The sequence below is a fragment of the Lutjanus erythropterus genome, chromosome 23, assembly GCF_056507025.1.
Source record: "Lutjanus erythropterus isolate fLutEry1 chromosome 23, fLutEry1.hap2, whole genome shotgun sequence".
NCBI classification, from domain to species: Eukaryota; Metazoa; Chordata; class Actinopteri; order Lutjaniformes; family Lutjanidae; genus Lutjanus; species Lutjanus erythropterus.
In genome coordinates, this window is record NC_139339.1 from 25361273 (window position 1) to 25385484 (window position 24212).

At 37.7% G+C, this 24212-nt stretch overlaps 2 protein-coding genes across 3 annotated transcripts; both read left to right on the forward strand.

Annotated features, from left to right (window-relative positions):
• The first annotated feature begins 1184 nt into the window (after positions 1-1184).
• Positions 1185-5950, forward strand: LOC146306243 (uncharacterized). The gene is made up of 2 exons (XM_084712328.1): positions 1185-2405; positions 3952-5950. Exons 1-2 carry the CDS (start codon positions 2120-2122, stop codon positions 4365-4367), a joined length of 702 nt encoding a protein of 233 aa, XP_084568454.1. The 5' UTR covers positions 1185-2119; the 3' UTR covers positions 4368-5950.
• Positions 5951-7678: 1728 nt separating this feature from the next.
• tspan5a (tetraspanin 5a) lies at positions 7679-22001 on the forward strand. Of its 2 annotated transcripts, XM_084712257.1 has the most exons (11): positions 7679-8206; positions 12800-12850; positions 15016-15162; positions 15256-15426; positions 15888-16013; positions 16191-16238; positions 17131-17247; positions 17352-17413; positions 19008-19121; positions 21440-21480; positions 21600-22001. In XM_084712257.1, exons 1-9 carry the CDS (start codon positions 8126-8128, stop codon positions 19078-19080), a joined length of 876 nt encoding a protein of 291 aa, XP_084568383.1. In that variant the 5' UTR covers positions 7679-8125; the 3' UTR covers positions 19081-19121; positions 21440-21480; positions 21600-22001. The 2 variants fall into 2 exon arrangements, with proteins under 2 accessions (XP_084568383.1, XP_084568384.1); XM_084712258.1 differs by lacking the exon at positions 19008-19121.
• The last annotated feature ends 2211 nt before the right edge of the window (positions 22002-24212 follow it).

Below are 24212 nucleotides of genomic sequence, written 5' to 3' on the forward strand. Positions count from 1 at the left end.
ATAAAAGGCCACAGATAAAACTTTATGCCACAGAAACATTTATAAAAGATTTGTGAATGCTTTAAAAAAGCAAAAATGTGAATTCCTCCAAATATTACTTCAACAGAGACACTGATATATTAAGACTGTAGTTCTGCAGGGAGCCAGTAGGGGACAGTATTCACCTGAGAAAATAATATGACCACTACAAACACAATACAGATCTACCTGATTTGGTAAACCAATGTACTGTAAATTGAAATGATTTGTCCATTGTTTTTTTTGTTTTGTTTTGTTTGTTTGTTTGTTTAAATTATGCAGTGCCAATCATTATGTTGGACTGAGCCCAGCTGTCTAAGATATTTAATAATCATGAAGAGAAATTTGCAGGCTTAGCATTAACATGGCTTGATTTCTGCTACTTTTCTTTTGGCAGGATTTGAGCCATGTTCAGATTTCTGCTGAAGAATAGACTTCATGTTAAGTTGTATGGAGTCTGTGCTTTAGCAGGCAGAATGAAGCACAGTACAAAGTAATGAACAGCACATGAAATTCAAATCAATTTACAATATTTAAATAAAATGAAATGTTGAAACTTATACTCACTGACTTGTAAGTAGTGAAGGAAATGCCATTTCTCTCTGACATATAGTCTGTGTATTTTCCATGATGATCTTATTTATTTATCAGCAGACATGCTGACTTCTGAAAGCAGGAAATACAAAGGTGAAACAAATAACATTACCAATGGCTCTGTTCCATTTAGGTTGTACACTAAGCAAGTAAACATGCACAAAACCATGGCACTGCACAGTATGCAGAGCATTGTATGAGGGCTGCAAAAAAAAATTTATGCTGCAGGGTCCAATAGAGGATTATGTCCACATACAAAAATAAATAAATAAAATATTAATATAAAATAAAAGATAGAATAGAGAATGAGAATAAAATAAAATATTTAAGGGGGAAAGTTCCTAATCTTTTGTTTGCATTACCTTTCAGCTGCTCTGTATTTTTTTCTTGTTCTAAAACATTATATTGTTTGCTAGCTAGCTAAAAACTTAACAAAACGTTACATTGTTTGGTAGTGAACTAAACATAACATTGTTTGCTAGGTTGCTAAAAAGTTTAAAAAAACAAAACATTTTTGCTTCCTATCTATCTAAAAAGTTAACAAAATATTACATTGTTTGTTAGACAGCTAAAAAGTTAATATTGTTTACTAGCTACCTATAAAGTCAACAAAACAATACATTGTTTGCTAGCTAGATTAAAAGCTAGAAAAAATTACATTGTCTGCTAGCTAGCTAAAAAGTTAGCCTAGTTAGCCTTCTGATGATGCCCCAGCAAAGAAGTTCAAGAATTAAATTCAATCTATTCGAGTGAAAGCTAAACTGAGCTTTAACTTAATATTTCTTAAGTTTAAGGTAGGTTTAAAGTTTGGTGCAACATAATTTAAAGTTAAAACAAGATTTAATCAGGTTTAAAAATGGATCCTCACAAGCCAACAGTAAAATAACTACTTTATCTTCAAGTATTATGACATACCGTACCTTTAAATGAAGTCATGTTTACTGTTCATTAGAGGAGTGAACGCTCCCCTCTTGTGATATTCACAACCTGAATCATGTACACAACTTCCCATATCGTAACTATGAGTTCATGAGTCCCATTTGAAGGCAGCATTATTCTCAAAATATTACCTATTTTCTTCTGTAAAATGTGACTATATTTTCGTAATATTACAAGGTTATTCTCAAAATATCAAGAAAACTCCAAATATTTTGACTTTATTGTTTAATTCTCAGTTTTTTATCCTGGTTGTGGCCCTGATCCTCCTCCTCCTTCAGTCCCAGTGGAGTGTTTCCAGTCAGTGCATCAGTCCAGTGGTTGCTTGTTGAGAGCAGTACAGGACTGTGGCTCATTACAGTCCATGGTAGAGTGTTTGTCAAAGGGAAGTAACATTCCTCAGCTTCAGAAGAGGACTGCTTCACTAAGTCCTGACAGCCCCTGTGGTTCCTGCATACCTATTAGTGCTCACACTGTTACACCAGCCTGCAGGTGGAAGCTTGAGCGGTGCTTTAACGGAAAAACAAAGTGCAGATACGGGAAATAATTCATATAATTAAAACAGAACAGAATGATCCGAGGAGTCTGTTTGGGATTTTTTGATGTAACGCTGGTCTTCCTCCTGCTGTGCTCCGTCACAGGCTTGCTGCTGATGGACCACCGCAGAGACGCAGAGGACAACCAGGAGCTCAACAAAGCCATTCTGGAAATGCTACATATCAATAAAGTGTCTGCAAGCCATCAGGCGAAGCCTCATCCCTACATGAAGAGGATCTATCAGCGTCTGGACTCACTGGAGGCTCAAGACTTCGAGAGTTCAGATGGGACACTGGTGCAGAGTTATCGCAGTGTTGTTGGTAAGGATTTGAGATGAATTTCCAGCATATTTTAAAGGAGTAATCAAGTTATTTTTCCTCTTCTCTTCAATACTTGACTTGAAATGTTTTGTAATCTATTAATGCCAAATGACTGCAATAAAAGAATAAAACAACTGGGTAGTTAGTCTTAACAGCATTCCAGTGATTTGTGTTGGCTAACCTAGAAGTTTTACATTAGTAAAACATCTGGACTGTCGCCTGATGAATGTTAAGTCCCCTCTCCTTTTAGCTCTGTTTTGGTCTCCACCAACTCCTGAGCAAAATATGCAACACGATCTCACTCCCAACTCATCAAATATGGCAACTTGATCATGAACATTTCAAACTATGACACTCTAGATACTCCTCTAGCTTCGGTTTTGCATGTGGAGGGCTCTACAGTCAAGTGAGCATTAATAAATATGCAACATCCCAGTAGACTTCAATCAAGGCAAAAACTACATGGTTGGGTTTAGGAAACAAAAGACCATGGGTAGATTAAAAAATAAGTATGTTAGTTAAATAACTTAAATTCATACATTACTGCACGTTAACTACATACATTACTTCAATTAAAAAGAAATCAAGGTTGAACACTGGTTTCATATGGGACACAAACCCCGGTCTCCTGGGTGAGAAGTTGACCCATCTATCTTTTCCATTTTTCGCCAGTTCTGCAGCCACCGGAGGTTCTCCTATGCACTCAGAAGGGGAAGGTGACACAAGATGTTTGCAGTCTACAGGCTCACCACAAATATCACTATGTCCTACGAACTGGTGCTTTAACATGCATTAAAATGATAGATACAAAATGTGTCAGGCTGTAAATGTAGTTTCACACCGTTACCGCCATTATACAAAAAAAAAAAGTCTGCATTCATTTTGATAAAATAAATGAACTGACACATTCACTTCAGTCTGTGTACAAATAACACAACCTTCAAACTGTGTGCACTGCATCTGCCGACAGCTGGATTGACGAGATCACATGAGAATCCGTCTTGCCAGGCTTCAAGTTGTCCGTTTGTGTCTGCACCAAAAGTGGTGCAGCCAGTCAGCGCCCTAGGAGGGACTACTGGCAGCTATGGGCGTGGTTTTAGGTGTGACGACAGTGAGCAGCGTCCATGGAAGCGACTCGTCTTGAACAAACAATGGCGGCTCCTGAAGAGGTTAGCATAGATACTGTGATAGCATCAGTTATATCAGAACTGGAGAAAATTTCTTCATTGAAAGAAGAGCAAAGAACAGCACTGAAGATGTTAGATGTGATAGACAGACAGTTCATCCAATCACGTGCCAAGTATTTTTGTTTTTTGAAAGCCATTTCTACGGACAACTTCCAAGTTGGTTCTATCTGGTGTGTCAGGGGACCACCCACCTTCTCCGTTTATGGACTTCCTCTCTCGTTATACGTCACCTGATATTTGTTCATTCCAAACAGAAATGAATGAAACCCAACAACTGTCTGGAATGGTAACAATACACTTCAAAATCTAAATCCTTATTGCATGGATTAAAGTTATTCTCCATTTTCTCTATCCCCTAGGTCCACATCACGCCCCTCCAGGATGGATCTGGTTCAACGTCAGCAGCCTGAACCCCTCCATGCTGGGTGCAGAGCTGGTTCTGTTCAGGAAAACCCTCCACCCCCGTCCCATCAGCGTGACCGTCACCCTGCACAGCGTCACGGCTTCACAGGGAGCCTTGAAGGAAAGTCCTGCCCTCGAGGAGAGGCTGCTGACCCTGGACCAGCGACCCTCGTCTGGATATGATGTGTTCGACGTGTCAGCTGTCCTGGCCCTGAAGCCCCTGGAGGTGGTGGGCTTTCAGCTGCGATATACAGACGAGAGCGGGAGTCTGGTGCTTCATGAAGCCCTGACACAGAGTCTTTACTGCCTGAGCAGAGGCTCTCTGAGTGAACCCTTGCTGGTGCTGTACCAGGCACACCCTCTACACATCTAACTCACTGGGAACATTATCACAGTTCAAATGTATCTAATAATTTCTGTGTTAATCCACCTCTGATGGTTGATATTATGCAGAATGTTTCAGCAGAAACTTGGCAAAGGGTTGAGGACATAATGTAATAACTGTGACTGAAGTGTTGTAACTTTGAGACAGACAAAATTATAACCCATTTACTCAATTAAATCCAGAGAAATAAAATTTTTGAATTTGTAAGAGGCACCTGTCATTGCTGTGCAATCTCAGTGTGTGCATTTCCTACAGAAAATGTACCTATCTGACAAAATTTCGTTGAAAAGACGGTGAAAAAACGGTTCGGTCATCTAAGAAATGTTTGACTTTGGTGGAAAATGAAAAATGAAAAGATGTCTTCTTCATGTTGTTGAAAAGACAACAATTCAAGGACATCCATCTATGTCCAGTTTTGGCTGAAAGGTAGAGGTGAAAAGTTGTCATCAAAAAGACAGATGGACTAAACACAGGCCCAGTTTTAATAGTTTTAGGCTACATTTGGGCCAGATCAGACCGACCAAACAAGTGTGAAATTTCATCATCTACTCTTGGGCTACATTTAGATCAAATCAGTCAACTAAGCACAATCCAAATTTCAACGTCTGTTTTTGGGCTATGTTTGGACCAAATCAGAGGGAATGAAAAAGACTCAAGTTTCAACATGAAATTTTTGACTAGATTTGAAACAAACAGGGCAGACTAAACACAGCCAAATTATCAATTTCAAATTCCATTCTTGGGCTAAATTAAGGCCATGATGGACCAACCAGATTTAGCCCAAAAGACAACGTTGAAATGCCGTCAGCTGCTTGGTGGGTAGCATATTACAGTATAAGTACTGAGTGCTGCCCACTCCCTTCAGTTTCTTACCGTGCTTGACCTCAGTGCCGCCTTTGACACCATAAATTCTCTTTTCTTTTTCACTGCACTACATTACATTCAGGCAAGGAGGTATGAAAAAAATGATACCAGCCAAGCCTACTCCACCAAACCATTTTTTACTTGGCAGCCTTGGCTCAACTGTTCCTGTTTCCCCAAACATCTGTAACCTGGTGTCATCTTTAACAAACCTTCTTCTACGAACCCTAGATTAATCTTTGCCCTTCCCTCTCCTTCTCAGCTGCCAAAACGCTCATCCTCACCTCATGACTCAATTACTGCAACAGCACTGTACATCACATCCATCAAAGTCCTTTCCCATCTAAAATACGTCCCAAACCCAGCGTCACATCTGCTGACCCACTCCACACCAGAAGTCACATTGCCAGTCCATCAGAACCTCCACTGGCTCCCAGTTCAACAAAGAATCCAGTTCAAAATTCTGCTTGTTATAATTTACAGAGCCCACAATACACTCCTACTTGCAACTTAAGATCTGCTGACACCAAGCTCCTCCCTTTTCACCTGATCCAAGCAAGCTGAAAGGGTCCTTCTGTGTAGTTGCCCCCTCGCCTGGGACTCTCTCCTCCAAGGCCTCAGATAGTCTTCCTCACTACACTTTTTCAAAACCACACTTAACCCACCTATTTAAATCTGCTTTTAATGTGTAATCCATTAGCCTGCCCTTCTTCTTTAATTTTATTTAATCCATATAAAGTGCCGGAGAGTGTGTTTTAAGTTTTAAGTGTGTTTGTTGTTGTAGAAAAATATATAACTTGATGGAAGCAGAACGTCATTTTAGTTACCATCTTTTATTTTGAAAGTTTCCACTGGAAGTGTTGGTGCTGTTGTGTCTGACCTGACATGGGTGGAGAGATAACAGCTGATGGGAGCTCACTGCCAGCAGCACAGCATTACACTGGTGTAACAGTGTTACTGCAGCTGATACAGCTAACTGTTATTGAAATCAATATCTGTTAATCAGTATTAGTGTTTTCATCAGACATGACAGCATGAACAGTAACATCAGGACTGGTCACAGTTGTATTTACATAGACTGGTCAGCTGTAGAAATGTAGCCTGATAAGAGATTATCATCAAGACATTCCTAAACTTCCTGTGGAGACTATCAAAGTAGAAGCTGGTGACCAAAATGATGCAATCTGAAATGAACAAACAAACAAAATGTTTCTCAAGTAAAAGAAGAAAAGTATGGCTCCTGTCAGAATAATATAAATGATATTACTGGATTATAGTCATTGATACATTAGATATGACACACTCACACATGTTGGTGTTAATAATGATATTTCTAACCAAATTCATGAAAATCTGCATTTTTTGGGTTAATAATGGCTCCACATGCCATCTACTGCTTTAAATAAATAGCACCTTTATTTCTAAGGATGCATAGTTTACTTACCAGCAACATTATTCATTGTGGTACCTTTTGTACCTGATCCAGGAGTTGCAGTAGAGTCTTCTACAGCTGCTTGTGGGACCATTATAATGTGGGACAATTATAATTATAATGAAATGTACTAAAGTATAAAAGTAAAAAAGTCTTCTTCATTTTCTTATGTCTTGTTATTTTCATGCTCTTACATTGTTTTCATCTTGTCACACCATTTACATGTGGTTTTGTCTGTCTCGACTTGATAGGTTGTTTTCATCTTGTCTTTTATGTTCTTTTTGTCTTGTTGCCTCATTTTTGCATCGTTATGTCTTTTACATCATTATGTCTTGTCAAATTGTTTTTGTCTTGTTATGTCCTTTTTACCTTGTTACTTCTTGTTATGTCTTGTCATACCATTTTCGTCTTATGTCTTTTACATTGTTTTCGTCCTGTTGCGTCATTTACGTCTGGTTACGTCTTTTTTGTCTTTATACTTTATTTTTGTCTTAAGGCTTTTATGTTGTTTTCATCCCGTTACATATTTGATCTTGTTTCTGCCTTGTTGCATTATTTTTGCCTTGTTACTTATTTTACGTCTGTTACGTCCTTTAAGTTGTTTGTGTCATTTTTGTCTTGTCATGTCTTTTACATCATCTTGTTGCGTCTTTTTCATTTTGTTACATCTTGTTATGTCTTGTTACATCATTTTGTCTTGTTATGTCGTTTTGCTTTGTCTTTTGCATCATTTGTGTTGTACATGATACATGTTGTGTACTGATGAAAAATAAAAATAATCAATAATTCCCTTCAAATGAAATAAAACTAAAGTAAGGAGCCTGTTTTGAAAATGTAAGGAGTAAAAAGTACAGATATGTGTGTTCAAATGAAGAGAGTAAAAGTAAAAAAGTTGTTTGAAAAATAAATACTCAAGCACAGCTCAGATACCTAAAAAATATACTTGTGTGACTTGTCTAAATGTGTGTCTAAAATAAAAATATTTTAAATAAAACATTTTTCTTTTCCTTCTTCTTCTGCGTGAGTTTGAGCATTTGTGTTATCATCAGTACATCTTTTGTGACACAGGAAATGCCACATTCGTCCTCTGATATGATTGGTTGCAGCCTCAGTCTCTCAACTCTTTTCCTAGCCAATCATTGACGCCCACCCTCGGCAGCGGTACTGCCTCCTGTAGGCGCAATTCTCCCAGAAAACGGAGGATAATTTAGACGCTGCGGTTTCACTGCATTAACGTCGGTTTATATCTTCAGTATTAAGGTGCGTGAGGTCGACCGGGGCCGCTCCCAGCATGCCCCTGGCGCGGCTCTGAAGCGGCTGTGTGAACATTTGAAGCGGACAAAGTGAAATGCATCCCCGGAGCGCTGAACCTGTTCCCTGTTCCCGCTGCACACAAAGCCTGTGAGCAGGCCGTGTTTCTCCTCCACACAGACACCGCCGAGGATGCTCAAACATGTCGGGGAATCACTACAAGGGCCACGAAGTCAGCTGCTGCATCAAGTACTTCATTTTCGGATTCAACATCCTCTTCTGGGTAAGAAGGGTCGGTTTTTATTAACGCTACGCAGCTGCGCCTCTCTGCTGTACACTCCGGTTATTATCAGCTCCGCCGGCCAATGGGGAGGAAGGCCGCAGTTATCATGGCATCTTATCACTGGACTGTAAATTTCCAACTTCATGTTCACGTTCACCGACAGATAAACGCTTTCATGTGTGTTTGTGGTTTTATTTGTCCGGTTTTATTTGTCCGGACAGAGGAGCAGCTGATGGTCAGTTGACAGCACAGAGATAATCGGCTTTTATCTGAGAGCGTCTCACTGACACACTGCAGGCTTATCATTCAACTGACATCCATATCACACACAGTATACTGTACACACACACACACACACACACACACACACACACACACACTACACTAACCCATGTTATAACACTGTGAATATACACTTTACTATATAATTAGACATGACGTCATATGTTTTACAAAGTGATGTCATTCATGGCAAGTTTATATAGTGGACTAAATGGATACCTGTGTGGTTGTGTTGTAAGTACAGGCTTTATTAAAATGTTCAAATCAACATAGTCTACAGTTACCAGTTATTTTCCCTATAAATTAATCTGAAGCATACTTGATATAAAATATCAGAAAATAGTAGATCCAGACAGATATATTGATTATATCAACCCATTATATAGGCCTATCACAGCCTTATCTGTCTCGGTTCGTATCGGCATATATTCTGTCTGATATTCGCAAATATCTGAACCTTTATTTTATTTTTTATTTTTTACAGAACATAATGCAAATGCGTGTTTTTTTGGGTTTTTATTATTTTTTTTGTCAGCAGGATCTACTGTAAAGCTATGTTGTTCAATTCTTTAATGACATAACATTTTGCAGATTGGTTTTAATTGGTTTGTTTTGGATTGATTCATTTGTTTAGTTAGTTTTATAGGCAACATATTTAACTTCAGATTTAATATATACATATATAATACATATACATGAAGTATTTACATCAGATTTTTTTTAGGTATTGGCATCTGCCTCAAACATCCAGTATCAGTTAGGGGTGTAAATCATAAGTTTCATCACAGTATGATGTTATAATGATTCTTTGAACAATGATTTGATATTTGCTGATATCATAAAATCTGCCACAACACATTTTCCATTTGATTCACTTCAGGGGTCTGCAGTCGATGTCAGACAATATCATTCAACACATTTAGTTATATTTATGTCAACTCACAAAAGCAACTAATTTATGATTTGACAGTTTTCTGACGTAACTCTTCTAGACATTTGTGACAGACGTGTCATTAGATTGTCAAAATACCTGTATATCTCAAAGATGATGTTATAGATTGATATTTTCACTTTGCATCAATCCTGTTGGATAGTGGAAGAAAATAGAAATAAATGATAAATCAATCCAGATCAATCTATCTACTACATATACTACACCTATACCAATATAGATGATAAAGCTGTGATAGTCTAATAGATATAAAATAAATAGATTTACAACTACCATTTATTTTCATTATCAGTTCATCTGAGGTATACTGGATATCAAATATCAGACAATTAGTCAAAAATGCCTGTAACAAGTTCCCACAGTCATCAGGCGTGTTGTATCGCAACAACAGCTATAATATAAAACAAAGTCGTACACAAGCTGGAGCAGCCATGTGTTTGGGGGTTTTTGCCATTAGTGTTGAAAAACTATTTCAATAAATTGATAATCAGATGTAAGATCAATTAATTAACAACAATTATCTCGCCAACAACTAATCCTTAATTATTCTACCATGTTTATATGTAGATTTTTTATAAATGACGGGGGGGACAGGGGTCAGTTGTAACATTTTCCAAATGAATTCTAAAATTAAATCATACTTTTTAAAATTAAAGAAATTAAATTGCACTTTCAAAATACTTGGAAAAAGAAGGGCTACAACTAACAATGGTTTTCAGTATTGCTCAGTCTGCAGATTATTTTCTCTCTAAGCACTTGTTGTTACACTTGTTGTATGAAATGCACTATGAAGTTGACTTGACTATAAACTGATTAATTGTATGGATTATTAACCCATCTCAATATCTAAGTTAATGTCATTAACCAAAATTCCAAAACCAAAAACATATTTACTTTACTATTATGGAGGACCAAGAAAAGCAGCAAATTTTTTAGTTCTGAAAACTTGGAACTATCCAAATTTCTGGGCCTTATTTTAATTGTGCAGGCCAACAACGAGCACAAAGCAGCAGGTCTTGGGCGTTCCAACTGTGTGGGCGTCACCAAGCGCACCTGCTATTTTGGTTCGTGTGCGTGCAGGAGTGCAGAGTGCAAAAGAAGGTAAATATGGATCTGCGGGTGTGGTGATTAAAGTTTTATTCACGTTATGTTTAGTCACGTTTGCTGACTCTATAATGGATCATCACAGAGTGGGTAAACGGGATATGATGCCATTGACAGGCAAAAAGAAATGCACCGTTACCTTTAATACAATTAGGGATATCTCTATGATAATGTAAATACACAACTCAAATTAAAATGTATAACATACTTATAGCATATGTATATGCATATTGATGATCAATACTTATATAAGCCTATAGTTTTTTCCACTTTATTGCAAAGAACATTGGCTCACATGCCCGATGCTGAGCAGTCAATGCAAAGAGCAACTATCCATTTTAGACACTTCAAAAAACCTCACTGCAGGCATACTCGTGTCACGTGTGCATAATTAATGCCTCATCTTATCGGCTTGTCACATCAGCAGAAATGTTCATTACGTACAGGTACATTTTCATTTTAAAGCAAGTGATACTGATTTTACGATACCTAAGTCATAATACAATATCATTTCTTACATTTCTTTTCAAGTACAATTATGTCCCAATAGGAAAACTTTAGATATTTTGTTTTCTCACTTTTTTTTTTTACTTCAAAATAGGATTGTCAAGTAGACAGTTTGACCAACTAATCATTCTGAACTCTGCTAACGTCAGCAGAAAGAAAACCTCAACAGCATCTAGTGGACTGAAAAAGCAAATGATTTTATCTAGGGATGCACCGATCGACCGGCCGGAGACCGGAACCGGACAGTTTTCAGAGTGACCAGCCCTGATTGGTCACTGGCCGGTCTCTGTCACGTATCCGATTCTGTGCCCGTCATTGTCACACACATGTTCTGCATGTGATATCACCACCATGCTGATTACAGCTACACACACTCACACACATGCTTGCATGAAGTTGGTGTCAGCGACAGATTCCAAGAAAGATAGGATAAACAGAAGACAGACAGTCTATAACGAGACAGAGCAGCTGACAATGTCACAGAACAGCCTGAAACTTTGTAGCTCTTCAGGCTAATGTTAGCCAGCAGCAGACTGCTGTTCACAGAGGGACAGTTAAAATTAGAGATGTCCCGAAACAACTTTTTCACTTCCGATACGATACCGATATTGCAGCCTTGAGTATTGGCTGATACCGATATTGATCCGATACAATATCAGTACAAATCATACATTCTTTTATTACTTATTTTATAGTGTGGAATGTTAGAAAAGGCTTGATCAAGTGATGTTACTCAAACAGAAAACAACAGTCAGCAACCAGAGTCACCTATGAATAGAAGTGCTGGAGCGGAAAATGGACTACTTTTAGATGCAGTCCGATAAAATCGTTTTTTGGCTGATATCGGATCGATAGCCGATATCAATATCGGATCGGGACACCCCTAGTTAAAATCTCACCTCCTGTTCTGGCTGAAGAATAAACAACCTGTGTTGATGTGTCTCCTCATACAGTTTCTCATCTAGACTCCTTTAACTTCTGCGTCTGTTTTTCTCACAGCAAGTTTTACTGCAGCAAACTGTTGCACCACATCAGTCTCCAGTTTGTTTACATCTGCTTTCACAGGCAAACTCGTGAGATCATGTTCCCCCTATTCATAATCTTAATATAAAACTATAATAAGGCCTGGCTGTAACCTGGAGGACTTTGGGGAAAATGTAAAATAGTATGAATGAATATTTAATAGTCAGTGTTTTATTATGAACATCCAATTTAATCTTCACAAGAAAAGTTGCAAAAAATGTTTAAAATTGAAATTGGTGCAAGTCTAATTTTATCATTCTTGTACCAAAAAAGGTTAATTTGCATTTTCATTGTTAAAAGATACTTGCCACACAAAATATTATTGATATTATGCTATGCTGTATTGATTTTCCCCGACTCTTAATGTAAAAGCTAAAAATAATAAGTGCACATAGAAAAATGTGAACTGTAAGTCTCAGGTGTGACATGGTACGAGGATGTTATGTAATGTTGAATAAAATCCCCCTCGGAATCTGACTTTACTGTCAGGATAGACATAAACATTACAGCTGTCACATCTTTACTCGTCTTTACTGATTTCACATCTCAGGGTCAGAGAGGCCTCAGAGGCCACTGTTGTATCTTCATGTAATACCACTGGCACACTGGTAACGTGTCATTATGCATCAACACATCTGTGCACTAATTTGACATGACTGTGTGTGTGTGTGTGTGTGTGTGTGTGTGTGTGTGTGTGTGTGTGTGTGTGTGTGTGTGTGTTGCAGCTGCTGGGCATGGCCTTAGTTGGAATTGGACTGTGGGCATGGAGTGAGAAGGTGAGTAGAGACACAGCTGTTATTATTAGTGATATTAGAAAATAAAAATACAGTGCTGTACATCAGAAATACAATTGTTTATATATATATATGTGTGTGTGTGTGTTATATATACAGGTGAGATTGATTGTGCAGCGCTCATTTATAGATTACATGTCATTTTCTAAAGGCTTGAGCTGCAATTAATGATTTTCACTTTTGATCAATCTGCAGAATTTTCTCTAGTTTGATTTACTGTATGTTTTATAAAACATCATAAAACAGTGACAAATGTCCACTGAGCCCAATTTAATGTGAAATTCTCATAATTATTCAATTTACTGTAAAGCAAGACCAAGAAAAGCAGCAAAATATCTGTTTTGAAAAACCTGAACCATCAATTTTTTTGGTATCCTGAGCCCTATTTTAAACGTGCAAGCGCAATAACAAGCAGTAATCAATATTTTTATATAAACAATGGATCAAATGACTATATGTAATGTGATATCAGCTGATCAGCAGCTGATCAGCAGATCTTTTTAGCCTGTTTTAACTGTTGGTTTAGTGACCTGCAAACTCTGCTCTCATTAACCTATTTTCCAACAACAGCAGGCATCTGTTTTTAGCAAACCAGCTCTGATGAGCCGCTGCTGCTGCACAATAACAGAGAAACTAATTTAGCAACTAGCTCGTGAATATCATGTAGTCTGTTCAGCTTGTTCCGCCTAGTGAGCAAAAAATCTGTTATAGCAGCTTTATCTTCATCCTTGTGAAGGTAATTCTCTACCTGTACAGTATAGTGTGATGTATATATGTTTCACAAGCTGCACATCGGTTTACTTCCTGTCAACTGTACAGCAACGTTACCTCCACCTCCAACATTAGTGATTTTTTTTCACCTTTGGCTTTCTACATATTCTTAATAATATTTACAGATTATTTTGCATAGTGTCTTTAATCATTTTGATAATCAGGCAGCTGTTAACAATGTTAGCTGGTCACTCAGTCAGTGTAGCACCAACGTTATCCTGACTTTGTTAGGTTGCTCTTTTTTTTTTTTACACTCAGTGCTGCATCAGCTGGACACACCCTAATTAAACCCCTTATCCAGCAGTGAGGTTGGAGCTGTTCTGCTTGCTTTTGCAAGATGGTGTATGTCAGTCACTATTGTGACCTAAAGTTAGCTAAGCTGTGGAAATCAGGCTAACGTTACAACACTGAGTGGATAGCTAACAATACTAACAGTCATCTAAGACAGTAGTTCTCAACCTTTATGTCGCACAACCCCCAGAATAATCAGGGTGGTGTTTGTTCAATTCCTATCATGCCTGGTGGACTGAGTAGTTTTCTATTTTATGTTACAAAGTGCAAATATTACTTAGTTTTAGTGTTCGTGTCTGTTCAGAACATGGTGGTTTATTTTAATCATTGTAATTTTTGTGCTGGTTCTTAGTTTTAACCAGTAGTGAGGCGTTACGTTTCTTTCTACGTTTCTTCGAGGCCAGTCGTATGTCTGTATTTTGCATAAGTTTGAGTGTTTGACCTTTATATTGAATTTCAGGGACTGACGTTACCGAGAGCTGATTCTTGGCTCTCATTCTGGGCTGTTTGCTGCAGTTTTTTATTCTCCACAACCATCTGGTGACCCTCAGGAATTATCTTGCGACCCCTGGGGTCCTGACACCCAAATTGTGAACCACTGATCTAGACACTACATAAAAAATAATCAGAAACACTGTATAAAAAACAAAGCCCTTATAAAGCCAGTCAGTACAAAGCTAACAATGAAAAGTGAAGTAAATAACAGAGAGATAAAAAAAAATCACTATAAGATGATCACTAAGGTTAGAGGTGTAACTGGATACTTGACAGGAAGTAAACAAACATGTGGTTTATATAATAACATATATGTCATCGATTACATTGAGCAAATACAGATTAAACAAAGGTTTAAATTAAACATATTTAGTTTAAAACTAGGTTCAAACTGAAAAGAATATTTGTGTTGTGTTGTGTTGTAGTATTTGTGTTGCAGCAGCCTTATTTTCCCTCTCGGTTCATTCTGGTCCCTCCTCTTCTGTGTCACTGTGACCCTCTTGGCGAACATGTGTTGTGTCCTGAAAGAGACGCAGCTGGCTGCCCGTCTCTGACTGACTGTGTTGTTGTGCTCTGTGTCTCCCCTCCAGGGGGTTCTGTCCAACATCTCGTCCATCACAGACCTGGGGGGTCTGGACCCAGTCTGGCTCTTCATGGTGGTCGGGGGGGTCATGTTCATTCTGGGCTTCGCAGGATGCATCGGAGCGCTCCGGGAAAACACGTTTCTACTCAAGTTTGTATGTTCCATGATAAGAGCTGCACTTTGCACGCTGCAGTGACTGGAAAATGAACAGACTAAGTGTGTATCATTTTGTGTCTCCCTGCTGTAGTTCTCTGTGTTTCTGGGAATCATCTTTTTCTTGGAGTTGACGACAGGAGTCCTGGCGTTTGTCTTTAAGGACTGGATTAAAGACCAGCTCAACCTGTTCATCAACAACAACATCCGGGCGTACCGTGACGACATCGATCTGCAGAACCTTATTGACTTCACTCAGGAATATGTACGTCACTCAGTCTTGAGGATTTGAACAAAACTGTATTTTGTATCAAAGTCTTGGCTATTAAATGTTAAATATTATCATTTCACAGCATAGTCAGAGTGTTTTTGATTTTTCCCAATTCCCAAGAATGGATGAAGTACAAAAACAGCAGAGAATAAATAAGAAACTTTGACAAAGTCATACTCACACAAATTCTACTTACTGGACAGAACTGTAGCTGCATCAAATGAATTTGAAAAAGGACTCTTCTTTTTGCAAAAACATGTGAGGGGCTGTGCCTGCTGGATTGGTTCTTACTTGAGTGATTCCTGAAGAGAAAGAGAAATAATCAGGTCATCAGGCCAATCAAGTCCACTTGTGATGCATTTAATTATGTTAGTGTCACTGACACTGCCTCCTGAAAAAGGTCTTTCATCATTTCTGGAATTCCATCAAATTGTTTCCTCTCTGCCTGTCTGTAGTGGGAATGCTGCGGCGCATTCGGAGCAGACGATTGGAACCTGAACATCTATTTCAACTGCACGGATGGGAATCCCAGTCGAGAAAAGTGTGGAGTTCCCTTCTCCTGCTGCACCAAGGATCCGGCGGTACGACTCCCTCATGCTGCTTGCATGTACACATTACACACTAATTCTAACTTTTTTTGCGGGGGGGATTTTAACCTGTTTCTTCTTCAGCTGTACACAGAAAGAACAGACACTGTTGCACTGACGCTGCTTTAAAAATGTGTGACATGCTATAAAGTTTCTTCTTTTTGACTCCAGGAGGATGTAATAAACACTCAGTGTGGATACGACATCCGAGCTAAACCAGTAAGTGTCTTTATTTTCGTTTTGATATTAGTTTCTATTTATGACTCAGCTGGATCCAAATGTGATGTTTAATTTCTGTCAATTGATTTTAGTTACTGATTTAGTTTTAATTTAGTCAAGGTTGGATTAAGCTGCTAATATCTATAATTTATGATTTAAATAAAACATTGGAGGCCAAGACAGTTAACAATTTGTAGAAACTGCAAGAGGGGAGAAATGTCTGATATGACATGAATAGGGAGCCAATGAAGTGAAGCTAGGTTTGGTGTAATATGATCAAATTTTATGGTTTTAGTTGAGATTCGAGCAGCAGCATTTTGAAACACAGGTGTCAATCAAGATCTCAGCATCCACCATGGACAGGTTACACCTAATTTGAGCTGTGTTGTGTAGGTTGAAAAATGCAGTGTTGGTGACCCCTGCAGGGCAGGATCACACGTAACACCAGGATTCTTCAGTGTTAGACTTTGATATCAAGAGTTACTGTTACTTGGTCAAACTGGTGGCTGTGCTATCAGAATTTACTGTGTAGAATTTGGCCAAGAGGTGACAGATATAGAACGAAAAGCAAAGGGCCAAGAACAGAGCTCTGAGGTACTCCATATATTTCACATCAGTTAATACTGATTTATTGTTATTATTAGAGGAAGCAGTTTGGACTTAACCCACACATGAGCCAGACCAGAGAACATTCATTGACCATTGGTATCAAATTGTGGATCTGTCTCCATACTGGACGCGCAGAAATGAAACTAATATCTTCCCACTTCAATTTACAGTATGACTTAAAATTATTTTTCATAAAATGCCAGATGTTTTTTTTTTTAATCTGTGGAATGAGCACACTCAGTCAAAATGTAAAGATGACCACAGGAGGTGATGTTCATCGTAGGACTCGGAGCAGAAGGACTACATCAACGTGAAAGGCTGCGTGCCGCAGTTTGAGAAGTGGCTGCAGGACAACCTAACCCTTGTGGCCGGGATCTTTATAGGAGTTGCACTACTGCAGGTCTGATACATAACGTTCCAGAAACAGTGTGAAACCTCTTTGTCTTTGAAAATGTCTGATGTTGACATTTTTGTTTTGTTTTGTTTTTTTTCTTTCATCCACAGATTTTTGGGATCTGTTTGGCCCAAAACTTAGTGAGTGACATCGAAGCCGTGCAGGCGAGCTGGTAAGAAACTGATCTTTATTTTTACTTGTGCAGATCAGTGTCTTGTGTATCCTCATACACACAGCACTATTTTCCTCCCTTTGAAGCACACTTCCCCTGATTTGCACCCATCTGTTTTTACTGTTTCCATTTCACAACATGAGGCATTTCAGCTCCTTCTCATAGTGTAGCTGCTGGAAGTGTCTGTCAGGCTCATGTTGTACAGACTTTAAGGTGATCATTTAAATTTTTGAAAAAAAGAGGATTCCAATCCATCTGTTTTATAGATAAGACAAAAAGTATTAGTAGTTAGTGCACAGTTTGCTCTTAGATCTGTAAAGTATGAAGGCCTCAGAGTGATGAAAGATATAATCTGGACCTGTGTGCCTGTTCTAATTTTGTTCTGATAAGATCCATATGTTGTGTGCACCAGTTATTTTTTGGCCGAAAATTCATACATCTATTTTGCTCAAGGTATATGAATCTTTTGCATACAAGTTATTGTCCTGTTAGCAAATCTTGTATCCATAACTTCTGTATCTTGTGCACACTGGTTGTTATCTTGTTTGCTCAAGATCATACACTGAGTAGTTAGGAAACATAAAGAGAGGAGGAAGATTTATTAAACTGTAGCATTTTGAGAATAAAGTAGAAATGTTGAAAATACAGTTGAAATACCATGTTGAGGATAAAGTTGAAAAGTTGAGAATCAAGTCAGAATGTCAGTAATAAAGATGAAAACTTGTGACAACAGTTGAAACATCAAGAATAAAAATAAAATGTCTAGAATAAAGTTGAAAATTAAGTCAAAATGTTGAGAAAACAGTCAGAATATCAAGAATAAAATTAAAATGTCTAGAATAAAGTTGAAAAGTATAGAAAGCAGTTAAAATGTTGAGAATAAAGTCAAAATTTCAAGACTAAAGTTGAAAAGTCTAAATTTAAAGACAAAATGTTTAGGATAAAGTCAACATCGAAAATAAAGTTGAAATTTCAAGTAAAATTCAAGTAGAAATACCGTGTGGAGAGTAAAAATATCAAGAATTTAGAAGTTAAAATGTCAAGAATATGTTGAGAATAAAGTTGAAATGTTGAGAATGAAATCAAAATTTTGACTTTCAACCTTCCTCTCTAAAGGCAAAAAAAAAAAAAAAAAAAAAATATATATATATATATATATATATATATATATATATATATATATATATATGTATATATATATATTCTTCCTCTGAAAGATCCTGATCTTGTGCACACAAGATAATGGAAACAAGCTGTTGACACTAGTGGGGCTCCACAAGGTGCAAGACAGTTGTAGCTGAGCACATAAACTGTAATAAACACTGCAAGATAGAATAAAATAAAGAAGTAAAGTCTGTTCAAATGTGCAAATTTGACCCCACAAGAGCCACAAAAGCAGAGGGAAACACCTACAGCTAATGAAAATATATATTGTCGACTTTGAGCAAACATCTGTTTTTATCTATTTATTTAAATAAAAGATGTTTGAATGTATCAGTCTGAGGGAAGTAAAGGGAGGAAGGTTACTGAGCTTTACCATCATGATGCCAAAACTCACCTCACACCTCATTCTTCCTCCCCCATGCTTCGTCAGGGTGCCCCCCCCTCTCTCCATGCGCCGACTCCCACCTCACTCCAGCAAGAAAGCATCGGCTTACTACTCATGAGACACACACACACACATATGCTGTATGTGTGTTTGTAGCCGGTGGGTGTGATGGATCCATTTGGTCATTTGGTCTTTTTGTCTTGTCATTCTGTGACTGGGTGGATGAGCTCTGCTTGATGTTGTGTTGTGTCCCATTTAAGGTCCAAATCTGTTAACTCTCCGCTGTTGTGTAGTCATTCTGCCTTCACTGTCTTCTGCTGGGGCAAAAGTGTGTCACTGGAGTAAGTTTGTAACTCAAAGATTCACCAAAACATTAGATCAGGTCAACCTTTTGTATACAAGCCGGCAAATCAGTGCTATATTATTATTATTATTATTATTATTATTATTATTATTATTATTATTATCATTATCATTATTATTATTATTATTACTCCAGTGACACATCCTGGACTTCATACTAGATATTCAGAAAAACACAAATGCTTCCTTTGCTGTTAATGCAGTAATAAACACCATTTTGCAATGTTAGCAGTAGGTTAGCTATTTATTTGTAACAGAATAGTAAACAGAGTCATTTATCTTTTTTTTTTCAATGAACTTACATGCAACACACACCGGCTGTGTCAAGAGATGCTTGTACAACAAAGTGGAGAAGCTACATAGCTAGAAGTAGCTGGGAGGCGCTAATTCAGGAAGCAGATGTGAGAAAAACATGCTTGTCTGATGCATTAAGATGCAGTCATGTGAGTCGCCCTGTAAGTTCATGTAATGTTCAAAATGTGTTTTGAGCACGAGAGGCAGTGAACGCTGCTGCTGACATGAAACTCCAGTTTAAAAAGTTCTTTTATCCTCTATAGAACAAAATATCCTCCATTCTGATGCATCGGAAACATCACAGTAGGAGCAGAAATAAAATCAAAGACCAAAAGTTTCAACTCATTAAACACAACAGAGTTGTAGAAATATAATTTTTAGAGTAAAGTTAAATTGCCAAATATTGGTTTCTGATCATGGCCTCAGTGCCTCATTAAAGCTGTATTCCACCATTTATTTTGTAAAATTCAACTTGTGCCTTTGTGGGCCGTAGTTTGACCACCGAGGCTAAAAGCTCCAGAACAAAAGCAGCAGGACACTGATACAGAAACTCTCAACACCCTCTGCTTTAAATTAATTGGCTTGTATGTTCAATGTGTTAAATTTACATACATTTAAATGGGAGTCTGTGGACCTGTGGACAGTGTGGACAGTGTTGATGGACCTAATGATGGACAGAGTGACTGCATGCTGATGACCTTCCTACGTGTTCCTGCTGAGCTGTAGCGTCGGGGTGGTTTGCATTAACAAGTTGTGGAGTCTTGTGACTTAGACAACAATCCTTTCTTTCTTCCACTGTCTGTCCACTGTGACTCTGTCCAACTGATCTCCTAGATTTGTCTTTTCTCTGCCTCGACTTGTAATCCTGTCTTCTCTCTCCAGCATTTAGTTTAGACCGCTGACCCTCTGCAGAAAACTGTTTTCCAAGCATTCCCAACTAGGGCTGGGCAATAGGTCGATGGAAATTAGTTTTTATTCTAAACCTGAAGAAGTTTAACTTTCAAAATGGCTTTTTTTGTCATGAATTGAGCAAAACAATCAAGTTTCAACCAACCCTCAACCCTTTTTTCTTTCACTCCAAATAATCAGTGAAAACAGCCTGAGAAAGACTGACTTAATGAAACAAAGAAGGAAAAATTCAATCTTTTCTGCTTAAGCTTCTCATGAGTAGACTAACAAGGCAGACTAACTTTTTAGCTAGTTAGCAAACAATTAAACATTGAAATTTGTCTATCAAACAATGTAGTGTTTTAACTTTACCTAGCTAGCAAAAAACTAACATTAATAATGAACTTTTTAGCTAGTTAGCAAACAATGTAACATTTTTACTTTTTAGCTAGCTAACAAACAGTTTAATGTTTTAACCTTTTTAGCTAGTTAAGAAACAGTGCAACATTTTATTGACTTTTTTAGTTAGCTAAGAAACAATGTAATGTTACGTTATTTTTTTTAGCTAGCTGGCAAACTAACATTTTGTTAACTTTTTTAGTTAGCTAACAAAGTAATGTTTTGTTAACTTTTTAGCTAGGTTGCAAACAATGTAATGTTTTGTTAACATGTTTTTAGCTAGCTAACAAACAATGTAACATTTTAACTTTTTAGCTAGCTAACAGTGCATCGATATTTATGTATTTGGTCAAAAATATTGTGATATTTGATTGCGTCTGTATTGCCCAGCCCTATTCTCAACCTAACCTTTGACTGTTTTCTGCTTTCTGTTGTGTCCTGAACTTTTATTTTGAAATTGTTGAACCACACAGGGTAGTTGGAGTCTGTTAATAAGCAGATGATTGACTGACTTTCCATCTCCTCTTTTCCAGTTTCTTTACTTAATGCTGAGGCAGCATTTCAACTCTAACAGGTAACCTTTTCTTTTCATGAAGTTGAATTTTACTGTTTAAATTAAATTCAGTGTTTAACAGGATCACATATAAATAGAAAGTCACGTTAATTAAATTTTGTCTCACCTTGTTTTGTCAGCTCCGGGTCTTTGAACGCACCTCCTTGAACACGTCGTCAGGGAGCATTCAGAGGACTTCACGATCACCTGCACCGTTGTGTTCACTGAACCAGCACCTTTTTTCAAGGCACTAATATGTGAAATGCTCTGTATATAACACTGTGTGTGACTACTGTAAAAAGATCATTGTTGGAGGGGAGGGGTAAACGTGCACTACATACAGATCGTCGCAATGCTCCAGTTTTGATAGCTACGTGTAGAGAGTAGGAGTTTTGATACATCTTTTTGATATTAGATCGGTATTTTTCACTGTGGAAATAACGCTCCATTGCTACACCCGTCATGTAGGTCTGTGAATAGTCGTGTGCAAGAAACTGAGGACCTGCTTATTTTAAAAGTTCAGTGCTTAATGTCAGTGTTTCCCAACCTGATGAGTTAGGGTTAGGGTTTCCCAGAGTGCTACGTGCATCACAAGTTGTACATACAACTTACGACGCACGTAGCGCTACGACGGCTCTGGGAAACGGGGCCCACATCATTTGAATCAGGTGTGTTGGAGCAGGGAAACATCTAAAAGGCAGTGTGCCTTGAAGACCAGGGTTGGGAAACACTGCTTTATGTATCTTCCCACCACTTGTTCAGGTCTGAGGAAGTCACAAAAGTTCTAGAAGTTCTGAAACTTGCACTGAAAGCAGGACGTCCTTATATATATATACATATATATATAAAAAAATAACACTTAGGATTTTTGTGTGTAACAGATTTCAGCACTTACACAGCTACATAAATTGCCATTCAGCCAGAACAAGAACTTTTATGCTCACTGAATAATCAGCTTTATTTCCAACTTCAACAGTATTCATGTCGCACTAACAGTGAATTTAAATTACAGTGACTGTCAGACAGCAGTATGGATTATCATAGCCCATTTCCACCAATGTGATGGAAACGTTTCTCAAAATAATAACTTAGTATTTCAAAATCATGACTAAGTCATTATTTTGAGAAAGTTTCTCATTATAAAGTCTTAGAGGAGCCTGTTTATTTCCTCACATTGGTGAAAATGGGCTCCATAATGGATGATGAGCTAAAGATTCTCCAGATAGCATCTCTTCCAGCAGTAAAGAGGAAGTGACTACAAATTACTTCAACTATCATAATGACTTACTGTTCAACAAATGGACCCAGGGGATCGCAGTTAATTTGTTGATGGAATACACAGTTTCCCATCACTGATGGAGACTAAATGAAGCTCCACTTTGTTACAAACCCTGGTTGGATGTGGCATGGCATCACTTTTAGGTCTGGGTATCAAACTCATTATTTCTTTGGTTTTGACTCAAATGTGCCTGTTGCCATAAAATATCAAGCACCAAACCCTGGGACTGGTCAGATACTTTCATCAGCTGTGATATGATTTAAATTACTTTGTTTTATTTGGGTAAAGTTCTTGTATAGCAGCTTGAGTTTAGATGACATTTAAAATGTGAGCTTTGGCTTCTTTTGTACTGAAGAGAACAGCCGTGCTCACAGGTTAATTTCTCGTAATCTTGAGATAACAAAGGCCAATTTCTCTTGGTATCGGGTCAGTTATTCTCATTATCTCAAAATAATAAGGACAATTTCTTGTGGTAATGGGTCAGTTTTACTCTTTGTCACAGTAAAGTCAGTTTTATAAATTAATGGGTTCAAATTTCTTGTTATCTCAAGATAACAAAGACTGTTATCTCATGACAACCAGTCGGTTTTTCTTGTTATCTCGAGATAGCAAAGCTTGTTTTCTGTGATAACAGGTTAATTTTTCTAATCTCAAGGTAACAGTGCAGGATAACAGGTCAGTTTTGCTCATTATCTCAAGATAACAAGGCTTGTTTTCTGTGATAACATGGTAATTTTATCTCAAGACGACAAAACGTGTTTTCTCATGATAGCAGGTGAGTTTTTCTTTTATCTTGAGATAACGAAGCTCATTTTGTCCTGGTAATAACTTAACTTTTCTCATTTTCCCTAAATAACAAACCTTGATTTTCCATGATTAAGATAAAAAACAACAAAAAACAAAGCTTGTTTTCTCATGGTAACAGGTTTTTTCTTGTTATCTTGAAAAAAACTAAGTTTATTTTCTTGTGATAAAGGGTTAAATTTTCTCATTGTCTTCATTACCTCAAGAAAACAAAAGGAAGATTTCACAGGCTAATTTCCAGTTTCTGGTTCAGCTTAGCTAGTTTTCTACTTAATGACAGGGACTGATTTGAATGTTGCCTCTAATGGAGAGACACCATGTTTTATATTTCTCAAAGTAAGGAAGTGAAAATGTACCTAAACTCAAGTATCAAACCAGCACTAACAAGTATTTGGAAATTGTGAATGATACCCAGTCCTACCACACTATACCCCATATAAAGAAGTCATTGTAAGCCTGAGACAGTCTTATGACGTCCCAAAAGTGAGCCACGTAATTCACAACTTTTGAAACGTTTTGGAGACTTCAAAATTCTGGATACATATGAGGAGAAAAGCGTGTTCAAGTCCTGACGCGAGCATGTAGCTGTAGCTCAACTGTCATTTCATTTCCATCGCTGAGGTGGTTGTGTTGCTTCCCATGTTTCACCAAGTTTGATGGTTAGAACAGA

Excerpts from the sequence above, each read along its gene's own strand:
- tspan5a (XM_084712257.1), top strand. The coding sequence starts at position 8,126 with ATGTCGGGGAATCACTACAAGGGCCACGAAGTCAGCTGCTGCATCAAG. Across the intron at positions 15,163-15,255 it reads ACACGTTTCTACTCAAGTTT|TTCTCTGTGTTTCTGGGAAT; the intron begins GTATGTTCCATG and ends TCCCTGCTGTAG. Across the intron at positions 16,239-17,130 it reads ACGACATCCGAGCTAAACCA|GACTCGGAGCAGAAGGACTA; the intron begins GTAAGTGTCTTT and ends TGTTCATCGTAG.
- LOC146306243 (XM_084712328.1), top strand. The coding sequence starts at position 2,120 with ATGATCCGAGGAGTCTGTTTGGGATTTTTTGATGTAACGCTGGTCTTC. Across the intron at positions 2,406-3,951 it reads GAGTTATCGCAGTGTTGTTG|GTCCACATCACGCCCCTCCA; the intron begins GTAAGGATTTGA and ends TCTATCCCCTAG.